Source organism: Camelus dromedarius, chromosome 5, assembly GCF_036321535.1.
Source record: "Camelus dromedarius isolate mCamDro1 chromosome 5, mCamDro1.pat, whole genome shotgun sequence".
Taxonomy (NCBI): Eukaryota; Metazoa; Chordata; class Mammalia; order Artiodactyla; family Camelidae; genus Camelus; species Camelus dromedarius.
The window spans coordinates 86,583,450-86,609,054 of NC_087440.1; the positions used below are offsets into that span (position 1 = coordinate 86,583,450).

Consider the following 25,605-nt stretch of genomic DNA (forward strand, 5'->3'; position numbering starts at 1 on the left):
ATTCCCTTAAAAGCTGGAACTATTTCAATAGCATTTAAAAGCGACACAGAGCAGGAGGCAGGAGACACTGGTTTTTCGTCTTTTTAGGCACACTGCTATTTGGTAAGATTTTTGTTCTTATAGTGAATTTTACATCATAAAAATATTGATGTTAAATATGCTTAAGTGGGAATCCAAATTGGAACCAAGCTTTACTAAAATGAAAGTCCACACCATGATGCCTAGAAAAAAAAAAAACATTGCACCCTCCCTATCCTAAAAGGCCAATGTTGAGTGGACATTTTGCTTGTAAGTAAAAGCAATCTGCGACAGACAGGACGGAAACTGGGGGAGCCAAATCAGCCCTCAAGAGGGGACATCGCCGTGGCTGCTGCCTCTGTGACGCGAGGCGGTCTGGACACTGCGAGTTCTGAAACTCAGTGCTGCACCTCAATCAGGCTCGCGTACCTGGACCCCTCGGGCAGACACCCGTGCCGACTCAGTGCAGCCGCACGTGGACACGCTCAGCCTGCTCCGTTCTCACGTCAGCCGCGAAGGCACTGTGGCCGTTCAGAAACGCATCACTCTAAGAGATCTGAGATCTGGGGGCCGTGGGGACTGCAGGTGTGATGTGACCACTGTTCTTGTTCGACACTGCCACCCGTCCGAGGTGTCACAGGCCTGGGGCGCTCAAACGAGCATTACGTCCCACACCATCATTCACACACACGCTCGCTCTCATCACCCGAAAGTCTCTGCTGAGTTTTGTCATAAGAAACCCCTTCGATTACAGAAAGGGACACAGGCTTAGAGAAATCGAACATCTTGGCAAAGTCATCTGCTTGGTAACTGATCTGGCCACACAAGGGTCCTGCCCAACACTCTTCACTGTGTCATTGTGACATAAAAGTTTGAAGAGACACTATTAAAAAAGGAAAAAATTAAGGATACTTAACAATGTCTAAGTGTTCAAAGACAGGTCTTCTATGTAAACATCTCAAATAAAGAGTGTCTTGGTTAAACTGACACTGAATCTGAGACACAGGTTTCTGTTCCCAAACATGGATTCTATCACAAGCAGGAGCCGGAGAGCAGAACAGAGAACCATGGAGACTACGTTATAAAGACACATGTTTAAATGGGATTTATAAACCTAATTTGTCAAAAGATGGGTCCGTTTGTTATTCAGAGTGCAAAGAGGATGATTATTTCTCCCTATGTCTAACTGAATTAAAATAATTAGTATAACAATGGAAAAATATTTAAAAGGTAAAGAGATTCTATATTTTTAAATCTGAGCAAGTGTTTTTTAGTTTGGTTAATCATCACAGAAAACACACACAGCGTGTTCCATCACGATGGAAGATGGAGCACACTGGGGCTGACATGAGGGCGCTCGGAAAGTGCCCAGAAGCAGGCTGAAGCTCCATGTAATCAACAGCCACGGCCAGTGTTCACTCAGGATCATGTCCACGTGGACGCCATCTAACTGGGGCAGAGTAATGGCAATGATGCCTGTGATGCTTAAACAGGTGGTTTTCTGAGTACTGTCCTTTTAAATTTTTCAGCAGTAAAAGGGAAACAAAATAAAATTAAATGCTATTTAACATAAATTTTATAAATTTTAAATGTTCAGATTTTTGGTTTATATCGCTTTCTTATTTAGGAAGTTGAGAGGATGAAACTGATTCAACGTCATTTTCCAAAACCCAAGCGGAAATGTAGTTCTGAAACCCAAATTCACCCCAACTTCTAGAAAATGAGAGTTCACATCATGCAACTTTACAGTGGATACAAAATCCTACATTTGCTTTCTGCTAATCTAACGTCAGAAATTGAGTTCTTGAGAACAACTTCCCCCTCATCCGCAGGTAATGATTTACCTGTTATTAACCAAAACCAATTTTGAGAAAGTTTTCCCAAGGATCTTGGAATAAATCATAGTGTTGCATCTATGAATATGCTCTAAGAAAAGCAAAATATTCATGGAAGCATAAAACAATTTTACCTTTAAATAAAAATAGTTTATTCATTCCTGACAGGTTATCAAAACGTACATTATTAGCCAAGTAAAAATGGTACTTTGAAATAGCTGACTAGGGCGTATCTGGAGGATTTTTGGTTAATTTCAAAAGAGTAAAAACCACTTCCAATCTCCATTCCCACGCATTCCTAATAAGCTTGCATTATACCTGCCGAAACCTGAACGTATAAACAATCACATGGGCCCCAGTTCATTATAGAATGCACATTTTCATTTACACTTAGAATAAATGAAGTTATTACATTTGAGTTACCTTCCTTTGCCAAAAACCTTCAGACTAACTCCTCCTTATATTTTGTGTAACTCTGTAAACTACGTACAGAATATAGCACATGACTTGTATTAATTCGCACACACACACAGACACACACACAGGATAAAGTGCAACACAACAGAACAAGTCTGTGACATTCACGTTCTCAAACGCCCAGAGAAGGGTTTTCTGAGTAAATGGAAACAATGTTGTTTTCAAGTGCGTGAACACTAAATCCCACAGACTACGTTATTTTTTCCTCACTGATATTTATATTGAAAATCCTATTTGCTTTATTTTCCCTGTGGCTTCTGTCTCTCATTGTCAATGAAAGTTCTGAAGCTGTGATTCTTTTTAAACCTGGAGAAAAATCAACTCCTTGGAGCAACATAAATAGTGCTTTCAAAGTGCTCAAATGTTTTTCAGCACTCTGTACTGTAAAAGGTTTCCAATGATAGCTTGTCTGCAATACGGAAAATTACAGTCACTTTAACAAAAGCAAGCATTCCACTAACTTGGCAGAAAATGCTTTATGGACTTTTGACACCAGGCACCAACACTTCTACAGGCAAGTCCCAAACTAGCCCTATAATGTCAAAAGTTTTTGGTTGCATGTTGTTTTGATATTAAATTATTTAACTAAGAAATGGTGTTGTTCCTGAGATGAGCACAATAAAATTAAACGAGTCCCCTCCAGAGCCGCCCACGGGATGCTCCGCTCCTTCTGTCCGCCCTCGTCATCCCCGTCCAGGGCCGCAGCTGAACGTCAGTCTTCGCCGTGGCGCCACTTCTGGGATTCGTCTTGCCGAACATCTGGTCTAATCTGGTTCCTCATGCCGCCCAAGACGTTTGATGTTGCTTCTGTGGCAACGATCAGTGGTTTCACCACGGCCGGGGGAATCTGGCGCAGGACCTCGCCCACGGCGCCAGTGACCCCTCTGCTCTCGTGTTCCCGAGCTGCGGTCTCGTAAATGGTCTGAGCAGTGTCTGTAATTCCCTGAAAGAGGGGAGGGAAGAGAAATTTACCGGTCAGAAAACTCTCTAAATGATCCCTTAATACACACTTCAGGAGAGTTAATAAACACTAGATTTGTAACTAGACAAAACAAAACAGAAACGCACTTTGGAAATAACTCAGGATAATTATTTTTATGACAGAATTCTAATTATAAGGGAAAGTAAGACGCAATTATGATGACGTAGTATTCTGTTGTGGCACTTGTGAGCAGAAAATGTAGCTACACTACAATTCCACACAGGGAAGCTTACAGAAATAGTTAATAATCCAGGGGTAGCTTTCTGGCACAATTAATCACTGTAGTTAAATCAAACTTAGCAAACAAAACTTCCTGAATAAATATAATCACTAAATGAATATGGTGATAGCTTCTGTGATTCAACTGTAACAAGAAAACCTAATTCTACTAAGCTCCAGAAAATAATTTAATTTCTTTTAAATTACTGGCTACATGCTAGAAAAGATAACTGTGGAACATTCAATTAAGAGAAAAGGTTAAATAGAACATTCTATTGGATTAAATAGAGAAAATCCTGAGAAATAAAGCAGGAACATGTTTAATAATTAGAAATAAAGCTTCTGTAGCATTTTTCATCTTTCTTATAACTGTGTAACATTAAAATAATCATGACTGCTGAGCTTTAAAGCTGAATATGTAAATGGGTAGGTCAAGCCAAAGTGGTGAAACTTCACCATGACTTTCAAGTCTCTACCATTCGTCTAACTCAAGACCCCGTCAGGGGGCACGAGGCCCTGCTGCACTGTGACTATTTCAGTGAAGGCACAGTGCAAAGAACTCCGGGCGCTCCAGGGAAATCAAGGAACCCTGTCCTAATGCAGAATCTAGCCATCACTTTGATAGCCTAACAGGAGTACATTGCTACCAGCATGGCAGGCAAAAACGTACCACCACGGTGAGGAGAAAAGTAGTGCTTACCCTGAAAGAACAGGGTAAGTGCCATTTCTAAAATAGTCTACAAAATAACAGTCGGTACGTAAAACTGTGACAATAAAGAAAATGCTTACGATTTATACATTTGTCCCTGTCATCATCCTCCCCACTCCCAGCCCACAAACAATAAACAGGTATCGGTTTATCATACTGTAATGATTACCACCACCAAGTAAACTCAAATCTCAGCTCCACCACTTAGCCATGTGACCTTAGGCAAGGGTTTTAAATGGGGAATGAAAGCACTGCAGTGACTGTTAGAATTAAATGAAATAATGCACCTAAGGGCCTGGCACAGCTTAGCAGGTGCTAAGTGTTCCTGAACTAATCCCGGATAACCAGTGCTTCCCTCGCCACCACCACGGAGCACCGTGACCCGAGAACACGCGAGCGGGGGCCGCACACTTCCTCTGTCAAGGGCCACTAAGAACCAGGGTTCCCTGGCACAACTAAATGACCATTTGGCAATGCTTGAATGTCAAGATTCAAACAGTTACAAACTGTCAATTCCACCCTTAACAACTTCTTGCACATATGAACAAAGGGACAGTTCTACGGACATTCCAACAGCAGTATCTTAGAGGAAAAAAATGGAAATTGTCCACCAACAGGAAAACAAATAAATTATGCTATATTCATACAATGAAACACTATAAAGTAGTTTAGACTTACATATATCAGCATGGATACATCCTGAAAGACGAAAGTTACAAAATGATACATATGATGCCATTTACATTAACCTGTAGAATATAAACAGCAGTATTTGCTAATGAATGCACACCTATATGAAACTATAAAAACAAGCAGCGAAGGCACGGCAGTTGGATCAGGGCTTGAGAGTCACCTGAAAAATTGTATCTTTTAAACAAATCTGAGGGAAATACAGCAAAATATGTGTGTTAAATGCATGGGTGAGTTCATGGCATCCGTTTCTATCACTCCTTGCTTGCTTTTGCGTGGAGAGGGTCTTCTAATAGATCACGACCCTTCCTGTGAGCCTGCAGGTCGCAGTGCAGCCCCCTGCCTTACCTCATACTCGCCGTTGATCGCAGTTCCAGATCCAGCCCCGGGGTTTCTTCAGAACAAACCCCCAGCACCAGCGCCCTTTAGATGAACACCAGGGAAGCAGGCGGCCTGGTTCTGGCCCATCCCCTCAGGTGCTCACTCACCTCCTTCACCACACTGTAGGCCTTGGCCACACCTTCCCTCAGGTCCACTGGCTGGTGGGCTAACCGGTGATGAGGGAACCTCTTGATTTTCTTGGGCTCAACAGAAAGGGTGCCAGGAGACACCATGTCATAAGCAGTCTCTGCCGCTGCCTGAATCATTTTAATAGAAAGTAGAAACTGAATCAGAACAAAGTCTGTTTACAATGTGTCCATTTCTGGTGTACAGCACAATGCTTCAGTCATACATGAATATACATATATTCGTTTTCATATTTTCAACATTGTAAACTGACTACACTTCAATTTAAAAAAAGTAAAATTAAAAAGAAAAAAAAAGAAGAAAGTCTGGGAGAGTGATGCTCCAACAGTGCACTTCCTCCAGGCAGTGAGGGAGAGCAGAGGAACTCACACACCCTGAGACAGGCACTTCTGCAGCTGCAGCATCAGAGTTCCTTCCAACAAGAATGTATCCCTTTTACAACAAGAATGTGAAAGTATACATGAATAACAAATATCCAGATTGAGCTGAGTTTTTCAGTCCCTCCTTTGTCCTCTAAGAACACTCTGTGTGTTGCCAGGTGAGACAAGAAGGCATGGCCTGTGGACAACTGCAGAAGGTCAACTGGAGCTTAATTCTGAATATAACAAACCTTAATATGACTACTATTGATCTGTAATGCCTTCTTCACATTCAGCTATGATCTCTTCATATCAATGTGGTGAAATAAATCCTCAGCTAACTTAGTAGTTGTAATTTACCTAAAACAGGCAAACAAATCTGACACCATATTGCAGTGCTTTATTCTACTAATTATTTAACACTACACAGCTAAGCAAAACAAAAAATTAATGATATTAAAACCATATTAAACCAAATAAAATATCTATTCTTGACATTTTGTATATTTTCACAATGCCATTTTAAAAGTAAAATAACCTGTTTACAGTGGCTCTTCCTCTTTGTACAGATCAAGGTGGTCTACGGACAGATACCTGTATGGTCTGCACCATCCTGTTTGTGAGTTCTAGAGCGGCCATCGCTGTTGAGGTGCCAAAGGAGGCAGCGCCTCTCTGAAATCCTCTGACAATGCGACCATCCTTCCGGTACTGCTCAATTGGTAACCAGACCAAGTCCTTGAGGCCTTGCACTAGAACAGCAGTCAACACACAGAAATCAGCAGGAGCGCTGGGGCTCGGATCTCTGCCATCATTCTACCTTGGGTTTTTAACCCCTAAAATGAGAGGCAAATTTTTGTGTGTATGACTAACAAGTAGGTTTCCTAAAAAGATGGTTCTCACACAGCCTGTCAAAGGCATCCATAACCCCGATTGGGTTAAGAATCACTGATGATGCAAAATAAGTTATCCTCTAATTGAAGAAGAAAACTCACCCAGCTGTACTAGTGAATGCATAGGCCCAACACCCCCCAGGATCCCCGGCAGCTGGTTCTTCTTGATGTCAGTAAGCCATTCGGTGATTGCATATGAGAACAATTTGTCAACACCTAGCAAACTAGAGCAAATGACTATTAGTATAGAGGAAGGAGAACAAAATGTGTAGGTTTAGGAGATTTTTTTATTTAAGACAAAATAAAATGTACAAATTACAAGGACAAAATTTTATAGATTTTCCATTTAAATATATACATATATACCTAAGCAAACACACACATATATATAACCCAACTGTAATGCTAATAATTTCTACAAGGCTTAGGTAACATATATAAATGTGTTTTTCTACTGTTCTTAGTTCTTAAACATCTAAAGCTCTGGCAGAAGATTAACTCAATGTCTATAAATTGCCACACGGTTCTCAGCTATTAAGAACCATTACCTCATGAACTTCCAGTCTTTTCACTAACTAAGCGAATTTATAATTTGGGAAATTATAAAAAAATCCTAACTATAGCTGTTTTTTGAAAACTACTACTCTGCCCAAACTACTTCTCTCAGAATAAAAATTAGCTCCTAACCAGTAAAAATCCCTAAAATGAGGTTTCTCTAAATAATACTATAAAATAAATTATGTATGCCTGCTAAGAAAACTCACTTCTAATTTGTTGTAAAGTAACTTTTGTAACTACACCTTAAAGTCTCATATAATAAGTCAACTTACCCATGCCGATAGAAAAGCCTCTTCAGCTTCAGCTCAGAGCAGTTTAACTGGGCCAGACCAATCAAAATCCCAGCTAACGTACCCTTTAAAATTGGAAAAAAAAAAAAAAAGGCCAAATTAATCTGTAAATTGAGACACTCAATAGTTAAAATAGTTGTTTTTTTTTTTAACATTTTTTTATTGATTTATAATCATTTTACAATATTGTGTCAAAAAAATAGTTGTTATTTAGGAATGTCAAAGTGATATTCACTAATGAAGCTAAAAGACTTAAAATATTTGCAGCAAAAAAATAGATGTATTTTATATGATCCAATTTATATCAGATTTTACTCATGGATTCTTAAATAAATTATATTTACTTTAAAAACAGAATTAAATTTAAAAATCTTGCACTTCATTTCAAACATACAAACTATGACAGAAAAAAGTTTTTAAAAAATTGAGTCCACTAGAAAATCAAATGAAGTAATTTTGTAGAGTGTATTTGTGCAAAGTTTCCAGACCTGATCCATCGATACGTGTTTGCCGTGATAATCAAGTCGAATAGGAACTTCTGATGTGAATCTAAATTCTCTGAAGATAAAGAAAGGAGAGGAGTTATTTATATTCAAAATTACTAATAGTTGAAATTACATATAAATTCATTTGTTCAACATACAAGATATTTAAAACATGAAAACACTTTAAAATAATTATACTGCCCACTTTGAGCCATATCTAAAGTCTAACCTCAGAACTTAGAAAGACAAAATGTGGGGACCACTGATGTCACGGGGAGGAGAGCACAGAAAAGCAGGGAGAGCTAACTGTCCCCACAGCACAGGTGGTTTTGATCTTCAACCTCTCCCCTCTCAATGGAGCCAAGGCTCCATCCCGACCACTGAGGGCTGGGAAAGAAAGAAGACGGGAAGAACGAATGGGCCTGGAAACGAGACATAAATGCCAACACACACCAGCTAGCCAAGTGGCTGGGCTGTGGTCCCAGCAGACAGCAGCAGCACGGGGGACCTGGGTTCCCTGACAGTGCCACCTCAGCCAGGGAGCGAAGGGTCAGGAAAGACATAGCAGTAACAGGGAAGGGGAGAGAAAACTAGACAGCAAATTCCCATCATGGGGAAGGAAGGACCGCTGAGGACGAGCTGTGTGGGAAGAAGGAAAAGGACAGCATCACTTTGAGGAGAGACACACGGGCCGGGACCGGGACCGGCGGAGAGGGACAGGAGGAGGAAGAGAACATTCCTGCTGCAGCATCAACAGACAGATGAACCCCGCGCCAGGGCTGCTGTGTGTGGAGGAGAGCTGGCAGGAGGGGGGCCCACACATAACTAAGGACACTGAGTTGGTTACTTGCAGTGCAAAGGAAAGCTGACGTCACCTCATGGTTACCGAGACACAAACACATTAAAGAACAACCTTAACTCTAAAACTTAAACTCTAAAATAACTTCATTTATTATCAAACTCTAAAATAACTCCATTTATTATCAAAATTAAATGATTTACCTGAAAAACACAGGCTGATCACTGAACGACGCTTCTTCAGCTGAGAAGTCCTTCTCTTCTTCCCCGTTAACCATGTGCACTGAGTTGGCACTATCGTGTGGGGAGGGCTGCTTTGGCCCAGGGAAAGAAACAACTAGATTTGGCTCCTTTGAGGTGCTTAAATGCCTTGGCAAACTGCAGGTGACATCAGCTCCAGGAGACTTTTTAACTGAAAATGTAATGGGCACATCTGAAAAATTAGGTACGCCTTCTTAAAGCAATGATTTAAATCAGTCCACATTTCTTTTGCTACATTTTATTTAATAAATACAACCACTGCTACAGAGAAAACTTTCACCTTTTAAATGACCACAGTCGCCTCCCTTTATCCTCAGTTTCACTGTCCAAGGACAACTGCAGCCCAAAAATATGAAATGGAAAATTCCAGAAATAAACAATTCATAAGCTTTAAACTGTGTGCCATTCTGAGTAGCACGATGAAATCTTGCACCATCACACTCTATCCCACTGGAATGTGATCCATCCCTCTGTCCAGCGTGTCCCGCCCGTGAGTCACTTGGTGGTCGTCTCGGTTATCAGATGGACTGCTGCGGCATCACAGTGCTTGTGTTAAGTAACCCTTATTTCACTTAATAATGGCCCCAGAGCACAACAACAGTGACACTGGCACTTCAGATACACCGAAGAGAAGCTGCAACATGCTTCCTTTAACTGAAAGGTCAAGGTTCTTGACTTAATAAGGAAAAATATCATATGCTAAGGCTGCTAAGATCTACAGTAAGAACGAACCTTCTATAAAACTGTGATGAAGGAAAAAAGAAATTTGTGCTCATTTTGCTGCCGTACCTTAACTGCAAAAGTTACAGCCACAGTGCATGTTATATGTCTAGTTAAGATGGAAAAGGCATTAAATTTGTACAATATATTCTGAGAGTGAAAGAGAAAAGACCTAACCCTAACCTAACTTTTAGTACAGTATATTGTTATAATTGTCCTATTTTATTATTAGTTATTATTGTTAATCTCTTACTGTGCCTAATTTATAAACTGAACTTAATCACAGGCATTTACTTAGTACATTTGGGGTCTGGTACCACGTGCTGTTTCACGCACCCACTGGGGGTCTTGGAATGTTCTCTCCTGAGGATGAGGGGGGAGCACCGTAAACTACATAAACTACATTTGCACAACTTAGCAAAAATAAGCACAGGACAGATTTATATAAATGAGAATAAAGATTTGTAAGTACATTCTCAAAAAGGTCTCATAACAATCAAAAATCAATCCAAGTACTTGTTAAAGACTTTTTCAAAATATATATATTTAATACCTTCTGGATCTGGAGTCATGAGAAGCTCTACTTCTGTAGAAAGACTTGTGAAGAAATCCTTCAGGAAGAACAAGGCATCCTAAAATTAAGAGATGTAATTGTAACTAAAAAGGTTTAAAAAAAAGGTGCATCTATTTCTAACACTATGGGACACAGTATGTTGCAGTCTCATACTTTACTGACTGTTCATACACAGCTATGACTTGTGCAGCCCCTGCTCTGCCAGGCACTGTTCCTGTTCTCAACACTTCCCTCTCTCTCTTAAAACACACACACGCACTTCCTTGTTAATTCTCACAACTCGATAAGAAAATTAACTTATAGATACTGAAATTAAGACACAGATAAGTTGGAAATTAAATGGCTATTTCTAAATCAAAACACATTTTAGTTGTCTAAATAGAAACATAGCAGTTTCATTCTTACTCAGCTGTAGTCTCACTCTGAATTGGCAGTGGTAAGATTACCTCAATAAAAATGGCAGCTGGCATGTGGTGTATACTTAAATGCACCTCAAAAGTTCTTAATATCTTACCTCTGCTTTTACCACTATGCTGTATTGCCTTAATAGGTTTTCTGCATTGAACATGATATTCAAAATAAAAATTAAAAGAAAATAAAATCACCCATTCAGTGTGGTCTCCTATGACATTACAGAGTATGGATCTGCTGTGAAGTTGTGCCTGTAAGCCGTATTTGCATATTATTAGCAGCTTTACTAAGCCTACCTTACTCAAACTGACAAATCTATTTTGGAGAATATGAAAATTAAATGCCTGAACCTATTCTTATTCTTCCCTTTCATTTAAAAAAATCCTAAATTAATATAGAACATTAATATTGTACCAAAATGCAATGTCAAAGTGAATTATAGGGTCACAGTATGTGTTAGCACACCAAAAGTCTGACTGGCAATTCCAAATGATCTAATCTACTACTGATCACAATTATCAGAAGTATAAATGATGGAAGTTAGAAAGGTATTTTTCTGGGTAACATGGCATATGGGAGACTGAGGGCTAGGACTGAAGAACAGGCAGGTAGTTTCAAAAGTATTAGAAGTATTTGGTACTGCAGTCAGGTAGTAGGTTCATGAATTGTTCACTACATTATAATGCTTTACACATATGTATTTATTTATATATTTTATGTATTATTCACATTATATACACTTACTATAAATCACTATATATGTGCTTACACAAACACCAAACATTACATGTTAACAGTATATAAAGTGTTATTCTTTGGCTACAAGGTGGGGATACTTTAATGCTATAAATGTTTTGATTCCATGCACGACTGCCTTCAAAAAAAAGCCAGAAAATTCCAGCTATAAATATACTCATTAAAAAAAAAAAGACTAAAGAGACAGTGGTTTTTTTACCCATTTGTACTACAAACAACAGACAAAGGAATACTAGTATCAGCTTTTCAAAATGTTCTCCAAATTTTTGATTCTAGGATTTATGCTGAACTCTTCGTAACTCAGTAAGACAGATAACCTAATTTTGAAACTAAGTAAGACACAGATACTTCACAACAGAAGATAAACAAATGTCGAATAAGCTCATGAAGAGATGCTCAGCATCATTAGTCATCAGGAAAATCCAAATTAAAACCACAATGAACATCAAGTAAAAGAGCTAAGATTAAAAAGACAATAAACACCAAGTTTGGTCAAAGTGAAGCAGTTGCTGCTTTTCTCTGTTACTGATGGGCACATATACGGTACAGCCACTGTGGAAAACTATCTGGCAGCTTTTTACAATAGATAAACAGACACCTATGACCCAGACATGCTATTTATAATTACCCAAGAAAACTGAAAAAGTATGTCCATAAAGACTTGTATACAAATTTCGTAACAGCTTTATTCCTAAGACCAAAAACAAGAAAACCCAACATAAAATGATAAGTAAATGGATAAACAAGCTGCTGCAACCACACAAGGAAATACTTCTCAGCGACAGCAGTGAGCGGACTGCTGACGCATGCTCCAACAGAGGGTCTCACGGACGTCACGCTGAGCACAGGGAGGCAGATGCAACTCCATTTATATGAAGCTGGGGATCAGGAAAAGCTAATCTACGGTGACGCAAGTGAGATCAGTGCTTGCTCTGGGGTGGTGGAGACGGACTACAAAGGGACATGAGGAAACTCTGTAGGGGACAGAAAATGCTCTCTATCTCAGTTGGTGTAGTAGTTACTCAAGTGTATGTATTTGTCAGGCTTCAAGTGTACACCTAAAACCTGCATTTTATTATATGCAAATTATACCTCAATACAAACAATTTTTAAAACTTTAAAAAATCTGGTTTATTATTTATGTTAAACCTTAACTATAAAGTAGTTATTTATAGCTTTAAGATCCTATGATAAAGGATATTAACAGTGCAATATGACTTAAAGTATTAGAAGAACTACTTTCAATGTCATACACAGGTGATGTTGGAAAAAACCACAAACATGCAAACTGGGATGGCCACATGTTCATCATTTTCAGCCTCAGCAGAGCACTTATCCTACCCAGTGGCCTCACATCTCATCTCACAACCTGAATTAGGCCCTCAATGCCTTTACAAAAATTCATAATTTTTACATTCCTTAAGACCCAGCTTGAGAGTCACCTCCTCCAGAAAGCCTTTCCTGATTACCCCTCATCTTCCAAACTCCCAGCCTGGCTTAGGAGCCCTCTTCTGGTGCCATATATCTTTACGCCTACTTTCATCACAGGGTATTAAAATCATGTTTTATGTCAGTCTCCCTACTACACAGAGATCTTTGGGGACGGGGGTATTCCCAGCATCCTAGTACAAACCTGGGCAAGGCTGGCATTCAGCAATGATTCAGAATTAACAAATCTTCCCTACACAGATTTCCAGGTGGTATCATACTAAAATGAACAGCAGACCAAGAGAGTAGGAAATCTGGCCCCTTCACATTTCAGATCTCCAACTGCCTCCAGCATCTACTCACCTCCCTAGATGGAAACCACTCCATCTGCTGAGTGCCCTGTCTGCCCTATGGGTATACTGAGCTTTGGAAGCAGCTGTACGGGATTTCAACAGCAATGTAGCTGTTGAGAAAACAATGCTGCTTTCATACTTACTGTCTATGATCCAGGTAAGATAAATAAAATCAGATATGCTTGGTAAGAAAAATATTACTCAAAGCATTATCACTCATCAACTGATTTGTTTCAAAAGAAAAAATGGCTTCCTATTCAGATGACCATCTGTTATGGTATGTCAATCTTAGAAGACACAAACCAGAAAGGACTCTTTTGTATCATAATATTCCTCGTTAAGGCATATGTATTTGTAGCGTGATTTGTTTCTGTAGGTCCCATATCCTAGGGAATAATTTCCCATCCCTCCCCAGTTTAGTCATAAAATTTATTTCCCCGATTGTTTTTGCTATTACTATTTCTCCATTTTAAAATCATAATGCTTTATTGTTCTAAAAAAGAAATTAAGCTCAATGTTAAAGCTTTATTAAAGAAAACTGGGCTTGCTAAGTCTAGTAAAGTCATGCCATAAAGGTAAATCTTGCTCAAATTCTTGCTCACACTGGTGATTTTCACAGATCTAATTTCCCATAAATAATTCACCATATTTCTACAAGGCTGAATGGACAAATTAAAGTATGGGTTTCAAAAGATGTTCTTCTCATGAGACAACATAAATCTAAAGTCTCACTGGTAAGTCTGACCCAGCTCAGAAGCTATAAATATTAATGTAAAGTTGTGCTAAATTTCTGTGTTTCACGATACATTTTCTCTGAGATATATATGTAGTATATTTTGTTTACAATATAAATGTTATTTAAGATTATTCCTAATATATCTGTTACTTATTTAAATAATGCATTAACATTATCAATATTTTTTAAGCAAACAGATAATACCACCCCACATATACTCTACTTTCAAACCTGAGCTTACACCAATATAAGGTACAACAGGAGGATCTTGTTACTTCAAAAGCAGATTATTATTAAAAAAAAAAAAAACCCTCCATTTATCTTCTACAGTTGTTATATGCTTCTGTTAATAATATTAACAGTTAACATTTCTCATCTTTAGCACTGTTGGCACACAGTGCCCCAGGCACCAATCTAGGTGTTTTACATACACTAGTCTCATTTACTCCTCTTTAAAAAAAAAAAAATGATGCTACATATACTACTACCTTTTCCATTTTATCAGTGAAGAAAGCAGGCTTGGAGAGTTAAGTTACTCAAGGCCACACAATCAGTAAGAGAACCGACACTGAGACCCAGGCCGGACTCCAAGCCCACGCTCTTCACCCCTACGGTGCATTACTACAGAGCATCGTATCTGCGTGTATCTTGAACGAAGTTTGTAGAAGAGGCATCAGCTGAGTTTTAAACAGCTCTCTGGGTCACAGCAAAACCCAGAATTTGATGGGAAGCTTGCTAGAAGATAGGAAAGTGGATTTCTTTATCTCTTTCCATAAATGACTAATTTGTCATTCTGTCCAGGGAAGAAGAAATTCTCTTCCAGGTGCTGTGATTAAAACACAATCCCCTGTATTTTTCAATAATATATATCAGGGGGTTCTTTAATACCTGAAAACACCTGTATACCTGCATTAGGGGTATGTGCGTAAAGATAAGAGAAAACACGAGAAGCAGTTATTAACTGCTACGGCGCGCAGACAGTGAGGAGGAGACAATATCGTCTGCTCACTAACAGTTCAGATTCCAAATACCTCATGAATTTGCCCTGTTCTTTATCAGCGAAAGTCTGTTGTAATTATGCAACTCCCATAAAAGTTAAACAATAATGAACATTATAATTCTACTACATTAAATCTTTCTTTCTGAATGTGGGGTATATGTTTAATCATAATTCCATGAATTACGCTTGCAATACAAACCTGGTCAATATTGAGGCGAAGTGGCATCAGTGACACTCTGAGGCAGCATTCTTGTGGTGACCTGCCAGACTCGGGGCGCACGTGTAACGCTTTAACTGTCAACTACAAGATGAGAAAAAGAAATGCATTTCCCCCCAATGATATTATGACCTTCTTTTCATGAAAAAAAGGAAAAACAAAAAAGAGAAAAGAAAAAAATCCTATGTCTAGTCCCTATATTAGAACAGAAAGCAAAGCTGTTCAACCTCCTTCCTTAAAAGTCTGAATCTTTTTTTGGTCACACACTCTTTCAAGAATCTGGTGAAAGATACAGATCCTCTTGAGAGCAAAAAATGCAAATGATAATGCTGTACTTACAACCTCAAAGGGGCCTGCTGAACCCCTGAGCTAAGCCACAGACCCACCTTCCAAGACAACCTCTATGACGTTTTCTTCTAGAAGCCCTGAGCTGATCATTTCTGTTCTACTAAAATTTTTAAAGGATTAGACACCTGGAACACTGCCAGCAATTGCATGTAAGTATTTTGTGTAGACCATTCCAGACTTCTGGTTTTCCTCAAGTTTCAATGCATTTGGTAACTACAGAAATGGCATGCAAAATAATTTTTAAAACCTGTAACTTTAAGCAACATTTAAAAGGGACTTGCATATTAAAATGAGAAAAAAAAATCTCATAATTTTCCCCAATCTACATCTTCTGCATTAGATATAATAAAAATACTTTTCCAAAACTAACATCAACAACAAAATATATGAAGTTTTAAATCTTACCATGTTGGAATGAGCTTTTCGAGGCATTTCTTTACTGCAATACAAGTACAAAAACTTATTCATTTGTGATGTTGCCAGACGATCTCGAATTTCAAGATCCTGCACGATGAACACCTGCCGGGAGACCGGGTGTTCCAGGAGGCTGGAGTCGCATTCTGGTCTGCAGGGCGGGTAGACCTCGTGCTGAAACTTCACCTTTACAGACAAGAAAAAACACAGAACAAGCTGTACATTTTATTTAAATTAGATTTTTTTCTCAAAAATGCAAAATGTCACTCATTTTCTTTGAATCCTCAGCTCCTAATTTCATTTTCAGAGAACAGCACATGCCTTCATTTGTTTCACATGTTTATTTATTAATCTACATGTCCACAACTAGACAAGGATAAGCTTGACTATATTTCTTAGTTGACCTTGGTAAAATCCCTATTCTTTTCAAGCAAAACCCTCAACAAGAACAAGTCATCCAATTATCAGCTTGCAAACTTAAGAAATTGCTTGAAAAAGAATCAGTGGAGATGGGGTTCAAGTTCCAAAAGAGAGCAACGACACAATAAAACATATGGAATTGTTACCACTGCAATATTTCTACATTAAGTACCGTAATATATGACATTTAGCACAACCCCAGACAAGCTGACGGAGTTATATGTGTACAGTATCATTGGCAGCCCGGCCCAAGGGTCTCCCAGCGTTCACAAAGAACCTGACCCATGTGCTGCCCAATGACGGGCCTTCCCAGGTAGATACTCCAGGGCAGAGGTTCCCCAAGTGTGATCCTGGGAAGAGTGACTCAGAGTCACCTGTCAACTCATTAAAAATGCAAATTCACGGGCCCTACCTCAGACCTACTTATCAGAAACTCTGGGGCCCAGCAACTTGGGTTTTAACAAGCCCTCAAGGGCATTCTGAAGCTTCTCAACTCTGAGATACACTGCTCTAGGGGAGCCTGGGAAACAAAAACCCCAAATCTTCTCAGAACATTTGAGAAAGAAAAAGAGGTGAGAGTTTTATACACGACCCCTGCACTTTTCCACTTACAGCCCAAGACCACATGGCAGAGAAGGGTAAGGAGTAACTAAAGAACCCCCAACTAATGCTCCTACTTCATCAGATTTTTCCTTTCAAAATGCCATCTTACCTTGCTTAACTGTATCTCCATCAAAAAGTCATGGTTTCTTCCTTTTCCCCCACATACCATATTACGTCCATGTCTTGTGGGTGTGTGAGAAGGTGAACTGTGGGGACTACTATAAATGAAAAAATAAAACTTTTTGTTAGAGGAATGTTCCAAGAAAGGGGATGAATGACATCAGAAAAAAATAACAAGATGAAAAGAGAAAATGAGATACAGAAAATACAGAACTATCAAAACACTGGCACAAATTGTACTGTTATAAAACAAAGCCACACCTTATACCTTGGAGACACTGAGAACATTTATTACTGCCATCACAGCAACCATCTGCTTGCTAAATATTTAAAACTACACAGAAAACCCTAACTATGATGTTGGTGTTCATGTTACAAGACAGACTTAGAAATGAGATCTCCTTATGAGTTCCTTATTACTTCAGAAACCCCTGACAGAGTACAAGTCCTAGAAATTCCAAATACAGAAAAGAATTACAGTAAAGTTCTAAGTTTTTTTTGAAAGCAGCTTTAAACAGAAAAAGTCACTACAATGTTGTGCCAAAGTTTACCACTCCATGAAGCCTTTTCTAACCCTCCCCACCCCAGTGAGAATGTTTGCCAGGATGGTACCTAGTCTCTCTAGTTCTCTTCTACAACTATTGAATAATGTACTCATTTAACAGGTACTTCCGGAGCAGTTATTCTATGCCTGGTACTCTGCTGGATGCTGGAGATTCAGGGGCAGGCATGGTCCCTGCCTCCTGACGATACACACTTCACGTCACTGCCCTCATTTGCTCACGTAACCGTCTCTCCCTTTTGAACACAGGACAGGGTCTGAATCTTATTCATTTTAGTGAATGTGCCTCTCACACAGGCCCTGGCACATAGTAGGTACCCGAAAATTATTTCTGAATGGAAATGGCTTAAGTCATCATATTTTAGAAAAAATACAAAAAATGCAAATAAGTTTCCAAATGGAAAACTTTAACATTTAATTTATAGTTTTTAATACTACTTTATTAATAATTCTTAAAAGGATAAATTCTGTTATTTTTCTATGAAAAGAATATATTGGCCTACCAAATAAACTTACGCAGAAGTTAACTTACATATAACTTTTAGCTGGAGAAGTAGGAGGGGCTGTTCCAAAGTCTTTTCCTCCATAAAGGTGCCAAACAAGAGAGACTTCTTTAACCACATACCGAATTACAGGAATGGGAAAGTGTAAGGGCGCTCGGCTGGTATCCGTCTTCTTACCAGGCAGGCTAAAGTAATTATCTCTTATCACAATTGCATCATCAACCATTATTTTTACAACTGGCTCCTCTTCCTTCTCCTAAGACAAAGAAACAGATAACACATACTCTCTTATCTAAGCAGAAATCACTGATTATGGTGCATATCCCAAGGGGATTTCTTAATTCTGCATTCTTTCTAATAATTTCAACATATAAAATCCAGTAATACTGACATTAATCATTACATAAGACACTCTCCTTCATTAACCATAAAATGAACTCCTTATTCTATGTGAATCACTCCGTAAGAATTTTTTATGGTCTACAATTTAGCTTTTACTACTGATTTGATAATAAAAAGGTACAGATTGTATAAGTGTGTTTGTGTGTATAGTTCCTTAATTCAAAGTCAATATTGCATTCCAAACTTGACATACTTCAGCATACTGACCAAATTATCATTTTCCTAATGAGCTTACCCTGAATTTGATTGATTTTTTTTAATTTCCCAGAACTTAGTAAAATAAATACCTTCACTTACTAAATTACTACTGAGCAATTTAGTAAAAATATACACTAAATGGTAATTCATGGGGTTCAACTGCAGCACCAATGCTTAACCATTTTTAGTGAACTGTACATTCATTAAATCCAGACCATGCTTTTTAAATGTAAGCATGATTCTAAAATGGAAACTATATATTAACGAATGTCTTCACATAAACCACATCTTATTTCGCCCAGTTCTTGGGTAAGCAACTCCGTACAACACTCCCTTCTGATATTTAATTTCACTATCCTGAAGACGTATCTTACTGCTTACTGCCTCTGTAGTTCAAAAACTATGCAGGAGATTTCTGCAAATATGGAGCATTTTTCTGCATCTGAGAGACGTGTCATAAAAAAAAGTAAAGTATAATAAATATTTGCAAAGTGTCAATAGTAAATTAGAAAAGGAAGTAATTCTGAACTGTAAAGAGTTAACAAAACCTAAAGAATTTTTTTCAGGTACCCTTTGGTCAATATAACTTGTAACACTACTTTAAGACCTCAATTATGCTATCAATTTATTACCTGAATGGTCGCTCTTGGTGCAAAAAGAATACAAAAGTCGTCATTCTCTGTGGGCGCGCCTGTCACTGCATCACTTATCAGGTGGTGTGTGAATGAGGCGTAAGTGGGGCCAGGCTCCTGGGACACGTTCCCACTCTCATCTGGGAACAGGAAGAGGTCTGAACAACATGGCTCCTGAATTTGAGATTTTTCATCCAAAACACCTAGGTAAAAAGATTACAACATTCAATTTTTGCACATTTTGAAACATCAACAACACGAACGTTTATTAAGCATTTTAACCATGTGTGAGATACATATTGTTAGTGCTTTCACCTGCTATATCTCATTCTTACAATAACTCTCTGACTACTAATAAAATGACTAATAATAAGTTTGAAGTTTTCTAAGAAAATAGTAAGTGACGGTCTCGAAGCTACAGTTTCCTCTTAGTTATTTAGGGTCAGAAAAGATCAGGAAGTCAGCACCAGCTGACCAGTGTTGACCAGAGTTCCATTTTAGCCAGAATTTCATATTGACAGTTACGTCCTATGGGTGGAGTTCTCCAAGAAACTTCCTGGACAATACAGTAAGTGGAGGGGAAACTAGTTACATCTAGCAGTGCCTCCCCTCAAACTGCAGGAAATCTCTGCTTGTGAAAGGGGTGGGGGAGACATTCGCCAAGCATGTCTTAGGCCAGCAACTGATCCCACACAATGAAAAGACCACTTCTTGGAGAACTGGATATCCAAGCAGGATGCCTGTTTTCAGGCAGCTCTCTCAGGATGACGTACACAAAAGGCTGCACATGTGTCAAAATCTGTACGTGAACATGGATTTTGGTAAATTTATATTAATTATTGTTAAATTCGCTAAATCTTTCTCTATTCATTCATTCAAACCAAACCCAGTGATATGGACTAGGATCACAAAGATGAACAGGGACACTTCTGCCTCAGGAGGCTCACAGACTAGGTTTTAAATCCTTCCCCAGCAGCACGTGGAGCCTGCTCATCCCTGTCGAGTGCCCAGGGCTCAGCACAGACTCTTGTATGTTCAAGCTGCTCAGTAAATATTCATTAAATATCCTTTCCCACATAAGTAGATTAGCTGCTAAGATTTATTACAAATAATGTTAGTACACAGGGAGCTAAAAGCTCCCATTTGCTTCCTTAGCTCTAATTTATTCTATATTAGAATGAAAAGAACTTGTAATGCTAAACTTTTTAACACTATGAAATAATTTTTTAAAAATTTAAGATTTCATAACATATAGAAATAGCTATGTTCATCCAATTAGAAAGAGGTATTTTTAGATAGATACTTCAAAACATTTAGATGCTTCCACCTGGCTTTCAAAGCTCTCTGTCTGGTTCCTCCCTGCTTATTCAACATTATTGTCTGATTCTTTTTAATAAGAAGGGAACGTTTGTTCCAGTATCAATAACCTGAGTTACTAGATCATTAAGGCTCACACAGGCCTCTTTCTGTGCCTCTGTTCATGTTAAGACGTTGCCAAAATTCTCTTCTCTCTCTCCTCTACATACCTAAGTCCTACCCACGTTTTAAAAGCCAACTCATCTCACTTCCACTGAAGCCTAATGAAAGGACTCCCATCCTTTATGAACAGTGGTCAGAGCATATACCACATTCTGAAGCATTTCCTTGTGTCATTTCTCAATTGTTCACGCACTAGCATCAGTCTGGTTTAGGGCTTGCTTGTTTCACTAAACCATAAGCTACCAGAAAACATACGCTGCGTCTCCCACCTCCTCTGCATCTGCCACAACACTCTGTCTGGCCAGTGTCACTTCTCTACTAGACCCTCAATGAACACAAGCTGAATAATAAACATCCACCAGAACTCAGACTTGTCTTTCCTTTAATAAGTCACTTATTGAGAAACTGGTAAGAACACAAATAACATAAGCCTCAACCACAAGCTCCCAGCTCCCAGGGAGCATCCTGGCGGTCTCACCGTTAGACTGTGGCTTTACCGACGAAGCGGCTTCCTGTGTGTCAATTTCCTCCATAGCGTCACTCATCAAATCTCGTAAAATCTGTTGATCTGCTTCAGGAAGAACTGGGCCACGTGAGGATGATCGACCACTGGAATCTACCTACAGCCAAACAATTTAATTAAAAACAACTGAAAATGCTCTAAGAAGCAAACCACTTAGCATTTATGTTGTCCTCGATGTACACCACATTTTACAAAAACACCAGAAACAGGAACATGTTCATTTTCCTATGTTCTACCCAGCAGCTGTTACATTTTCATTTTAAGTCTTCAGTATCATCATTTTTATCCCAGCAACTACTGGCAAACAGAAATAAATGTGTTATCACTCAAGGCCAGCACAGTGAACTGCAATCTTGAAGAGGTAATACCTCAGGAGAGAAGGAAGGTGAAAAAACTGCAGTAAAGCTGGGGGAGAAATGGATAATTTAAAATAACTTTTAATAAAATAGAGATTCTTTTTAAAAAGAGAAGGAACAGCAGAGTATCATAAATCACTTCATTATCAGGGAGACTGTAACAGGAACAAGGGATTAAAAACAGAAGTGCAACACAACTGAGGGGTAAGACAGCCCAAACAGAAGGTAATGTGAGGTGTGTCAGACCCTTACTGGAAACTCTGTTCACCTAAGGGGACTGAGAATTCTGCTCACAGAAGAGGCCATGAAGAAGAATGAAAGCCCTGAAAATGCCAAACAAACTGGACACTGTTCAATCTGGACATAAAAGGCAGCAGACAGGCGACAGCTGGGGGCGTAAGAAAGCACTGAACTGGGGATCAGAGCATCTGGGTGTTGTCGCTATGCCTGCTACTAATTAGGGCACATTACCTAAATTCACCGGGTGACCTGTTCATCTGTAAAACAGATGTGGTCATTTCTAACCTTTCTATCGCACTAGGTCAAAGGAAATCACACGTGAGAAAGCAGACTGACCTCCGGATAGCACTGCAGGTTAACAAACATGGAAGATAATATAATACAGGTCAGGCCCTGGTGATAGCACGACCGCCTGCCCTCTGTCTCCTCACGGCATTTCTACATGCAACCTGCGTGTAACAGGCTCCTACATGATAAATGCTTTCTTCCCTGAGGACACAGGAAAATAACTTAAGCCTGGAAAAAAGTATGTTGGCTGAGAAGATTAATGTTCTGAAACAAAAAGTATCAAACAGTAGAACAGTTTTCCAAAAAGGCTCATGGAGTCACCTTCCCAGATCCCATCACTTTGAAAGTAAAGAACAGAGTGACGATATTTCAAAGTTTCCTTTCCACCCTATGACTGTCAGGAAGACCTCCCTGATGTAAACAAGTCACTCATGCGGCTGGAGTAGGGCAGGCGTGAATGGGTTCTAATCAGTGATGCTGGCAACGGTACCTTCATCTTTCTTTGAGGGGCTCCAGGCTTCATGTCTGCTTTGTGAGCTGCCTGTAAGTCCCCATAGCTTGCAATGTACTGAATGAGATTCATTAACGCAGCACAAGAGTCCGAGCACGTTCTGATATGGACAACGTCACTCGAACAGTGTAATTCAAAGCGCGGCTCAGTCTGGACAGGACAGAGGGGAAAAAAGGATAAAAGTGTTTTCCAAAACAAGAGGAAAAAAAAACTTTAATGTAGGTTTACATTAAATAAAATATAATTTCTCTTGTCACAGGAAATACATATTTATAATACCTCAACCTTAATAAAATATTTTCTCTATTTTTGACCAAAATTAGGCATGCAGGAAAATAATTTTACAGTAGGTTCAGTATGTTTTTAATGTCTTCTATAAAAAAGAAGATTTAAATAAAAACATCCATTTATTTTAATAACTTACTTGCTCTCCATCAGAATCAGACTTCACTGCAGTTATTGTTAATTCCAAAAGCCCCATATCCATCACACGAACATAATCTAAATTTTTTTAAAATAAAATAAAATGTCTGTTAACTTTCAAAAAATGTTTATCCAACCAACACCTAATAAACTAGCATTTCTTTAAAAGTCATGGCAAGTAGTCCTGCAAATACTCATAATGTAATGGAAATACAATGTCATCCCACAAAAATCCTACAGTTTATTTTTAGTTAGAAATAAAATTTGCTTGATATAAAACAGAGTATATAATTTGATACATTTCATCAATGTTACTTATATCACACACTGATATTACAACATTTAAACTGATAACAGCCTTAGTTCTTTGGCATTATTACAGAGTTAAAATGCTTTAAAATATTCCCATACAAAAAATAAAAGAGCATTTATCTATACCAGATTTTGTTTTCTAACTCTCACCTCTGTTCAAATTTATAGTGACAGTATTACACTTGTCAGACAGGTATAAAGCAGCTTCATCCAAGATTATTCTGGAAAAAAAAAGATAAACTCAAGATCTAAAATACTAACCTTAAATATATGTCACATGATCACTACAGACTTAGTCGCACCATTCTTTCTGATATATATATATAGTCAAAGCCATATGTAGTTTCTAACTTACATTATCTAACATTTCTTTAAAATTCATTGTTTATCGATATAGAAAAATTTTAATGATGTGAAGAATGAGATTAAATCATCTGCTCAAATTAATTCTAAATTTTCAGTAGTTTTAAATTCACAAGGTTTAAATTAGGAAAATGAAGTGTATCAGGTGTTATGGGAAGTTTATATATATGTTTTAAAAAGAAAACTAACAGTCTCAAGAATTAATTTCCTCCCTAAAAATGAAATATAGTAACAAACAGAAGAGATGAGACAAATCATCTAAGAATGAAAAACTGAAAACTTGGATAAAGGGACATGATTGATAGTAAAAAGAATGTTGATTTTAACAGAAGATTGAGACTTTAATCAAAGGGTTTAAATAAATCTCTGTTAGTACATTTGGAACAGATGCATTTAGTACACAGTGTAAACATTTAGTATAGTAAAGTTTGCGCGGGTACCTGAGAGTAGATGATGATTTATCCAAGGAAACACTACTTGAAACGCTGAATGTTTCCACAGTAAGAAGAGAGCGAACTGGCAAATAAAGAGGCCTAATACCACAAAGAAACGAGAGAAAATGAATCACTATGCTGTGCACCAGAAATTAACACAAGATTGTAAATCAACTATACTTCAATCAGAAAAAAAAAAAAGAAAGAAAGAAACAAGAGAACATTAGTCTGCTGCAACAAAAGAAACTCCCTTTAAAGAGCATTTTGAACCTTAACTCTACTGAATTATACATTTTTTCAAAACTTAGTACATATTTTAAAGAATCAAACTTTATTTTGCTCCATTTATGAACTAACCTATAATCAAGTGCACAGCTCCAGAGATGAACATGGAAGGTTGTAAATGAAGTTGGAGGATTGTATCCCAGAACAGGTTCATCAGCAATATTCAAGAAGTATAAAATCTATAATCACAAAAATATAAAATGCCCTGCTTTAGAAGAAAAAAAAAGTTTTGATATGATATCCTTAATACCAATGTAAAATAAAATAGCTCACAAAAAAGCAACCATTTAATGGAAAATCATACCGCTTAAAGAAAAAAATCATTTTAAAGGAATTCATTTCAAAAAGTATTTGCAAAACTAGAATTTGAAATGAAGAGGCCCATCTAACAATTGCAATGCTACAGAGAGACCTTGGAAAAATCATATCCTCTGAAACTAACAAAGTATGTATAATATACTTTCAACATTACTTTGCTTGGAATAATTCTTGAAAAAAACAAATTTTGCTAAAGACTGTTTAAAACTCTCCGTCTGGTTTTCTATACAATCCATTGTTGGGAGAAGTTCTCTTTCCTTGTGTATAGCCAGCTCAGTCTGAAAACCAGTCCTTCTCACCAACATTTATTCTGCTATATTTCTATCTAAATAAAAAGAGTGAGCTAAATCTCTCCCTTACAACCAGTTAGTTGACTAACCATCTCTCTAGCCCCGACTCTATATATTCTATATATGTATTTTATGTTTCAGAAAGTTTCTAACATTCAAGTTTAAAACAATTTATTATTTTCCCAGCACAAAGAAAAGGTTTCTCTTTCTAGGGAAAATGAACAAGGGTCACAGTGTGCTAGTTTTCCTCCTCATATAGAGAGTTAACTTCTTACCCAAAGTTTCCT

At 38.1% G+C, this 25,605-nt stretch overlaps 1 protein-coding gene across 2 annotated transcripts in view; it reads right to left on the bottom strand.

Moving 5' to 3' along the window:
* Window positions 1-1,981: 1,981 nt before the first annotated feature.
* The window catches only part of ATG2B (autophagy related 2B), a 60,204-nt gene continuing 36,580 nt past the window's right edge, over window positions 1,982-25,605 (bottom strand). For both annotated transcript variants that reach the window (XM_010987648.3, XM_064486230.1), the window contains 19 exons: window positions 24,783-24,889; window positions 24,432-24,524; window positions 23,779-23,849; window positions 23,318-23,394; window positions 22,873-23,043; window positions 21,454-21,595; window positions 19,497-19,699; window positions 18,294-18,520; window positions 17,189-17,297; window positions 16,048-16,242; window positions 15,277-15,378; window positions 10,373-10,451; window positions 9,043-9,250; window positions 8,044-8,113; window positions 7,538-7,620; window positions 6,810-6,931; window positions 6,412-6,566; window positions 5,419-5,568; window positions 1,982-3,273 (listed from right to left, as the gene is read on the bottom strand). In XM_010987648.3, the coding sequence (XP_010985950.3) occupies window positions 3,043-3,273; window positions 5,419-5,568; window positions 6,412-6,566; window positions 6,810-6,931; window positions 7,538-7,620; window positions 8,044-8,113; window positions 9,043-9,250; window positions 10,373-10,451; window positions 15,277-15,378; window positions 16,048-16,242; window positions 17,189-17,297; window positions 18,294-18,520; window positions 19,497-19,699; window positions 21,454-21,595; window positions 22,873-23,043; window positions 23,318-23,394; window positions 23,779-23,849; window positions 24,432-24,524; window positions 24,783-24,889 (2,595 nt within the window). In that variant the 3' untranslated portion in view covers window positions 1,982-3,042. The remainder of the gene's footprint in view (window positions 3,274-5,418; window positions 5,569-6,411; window positions 6,567-6,809; window positions 6,932-7,537; window positions 7,621-8,043; window positions 8,114-9,042; window positions 9,251-10,372; window positions 10,452-15,276; window positions 15,379-16,047; window positions 16,243-17,188; window positions 17,298-18,293; window positions 18,521-19,496; window positions 19,700-21,453; window positions 21,596-22,872; window positions 23,044-23,317; window positions 23,395-23,778; window positions 23,850-24,431; window positions 24,525-24,782; window positions 24,890-25,605) is intronic.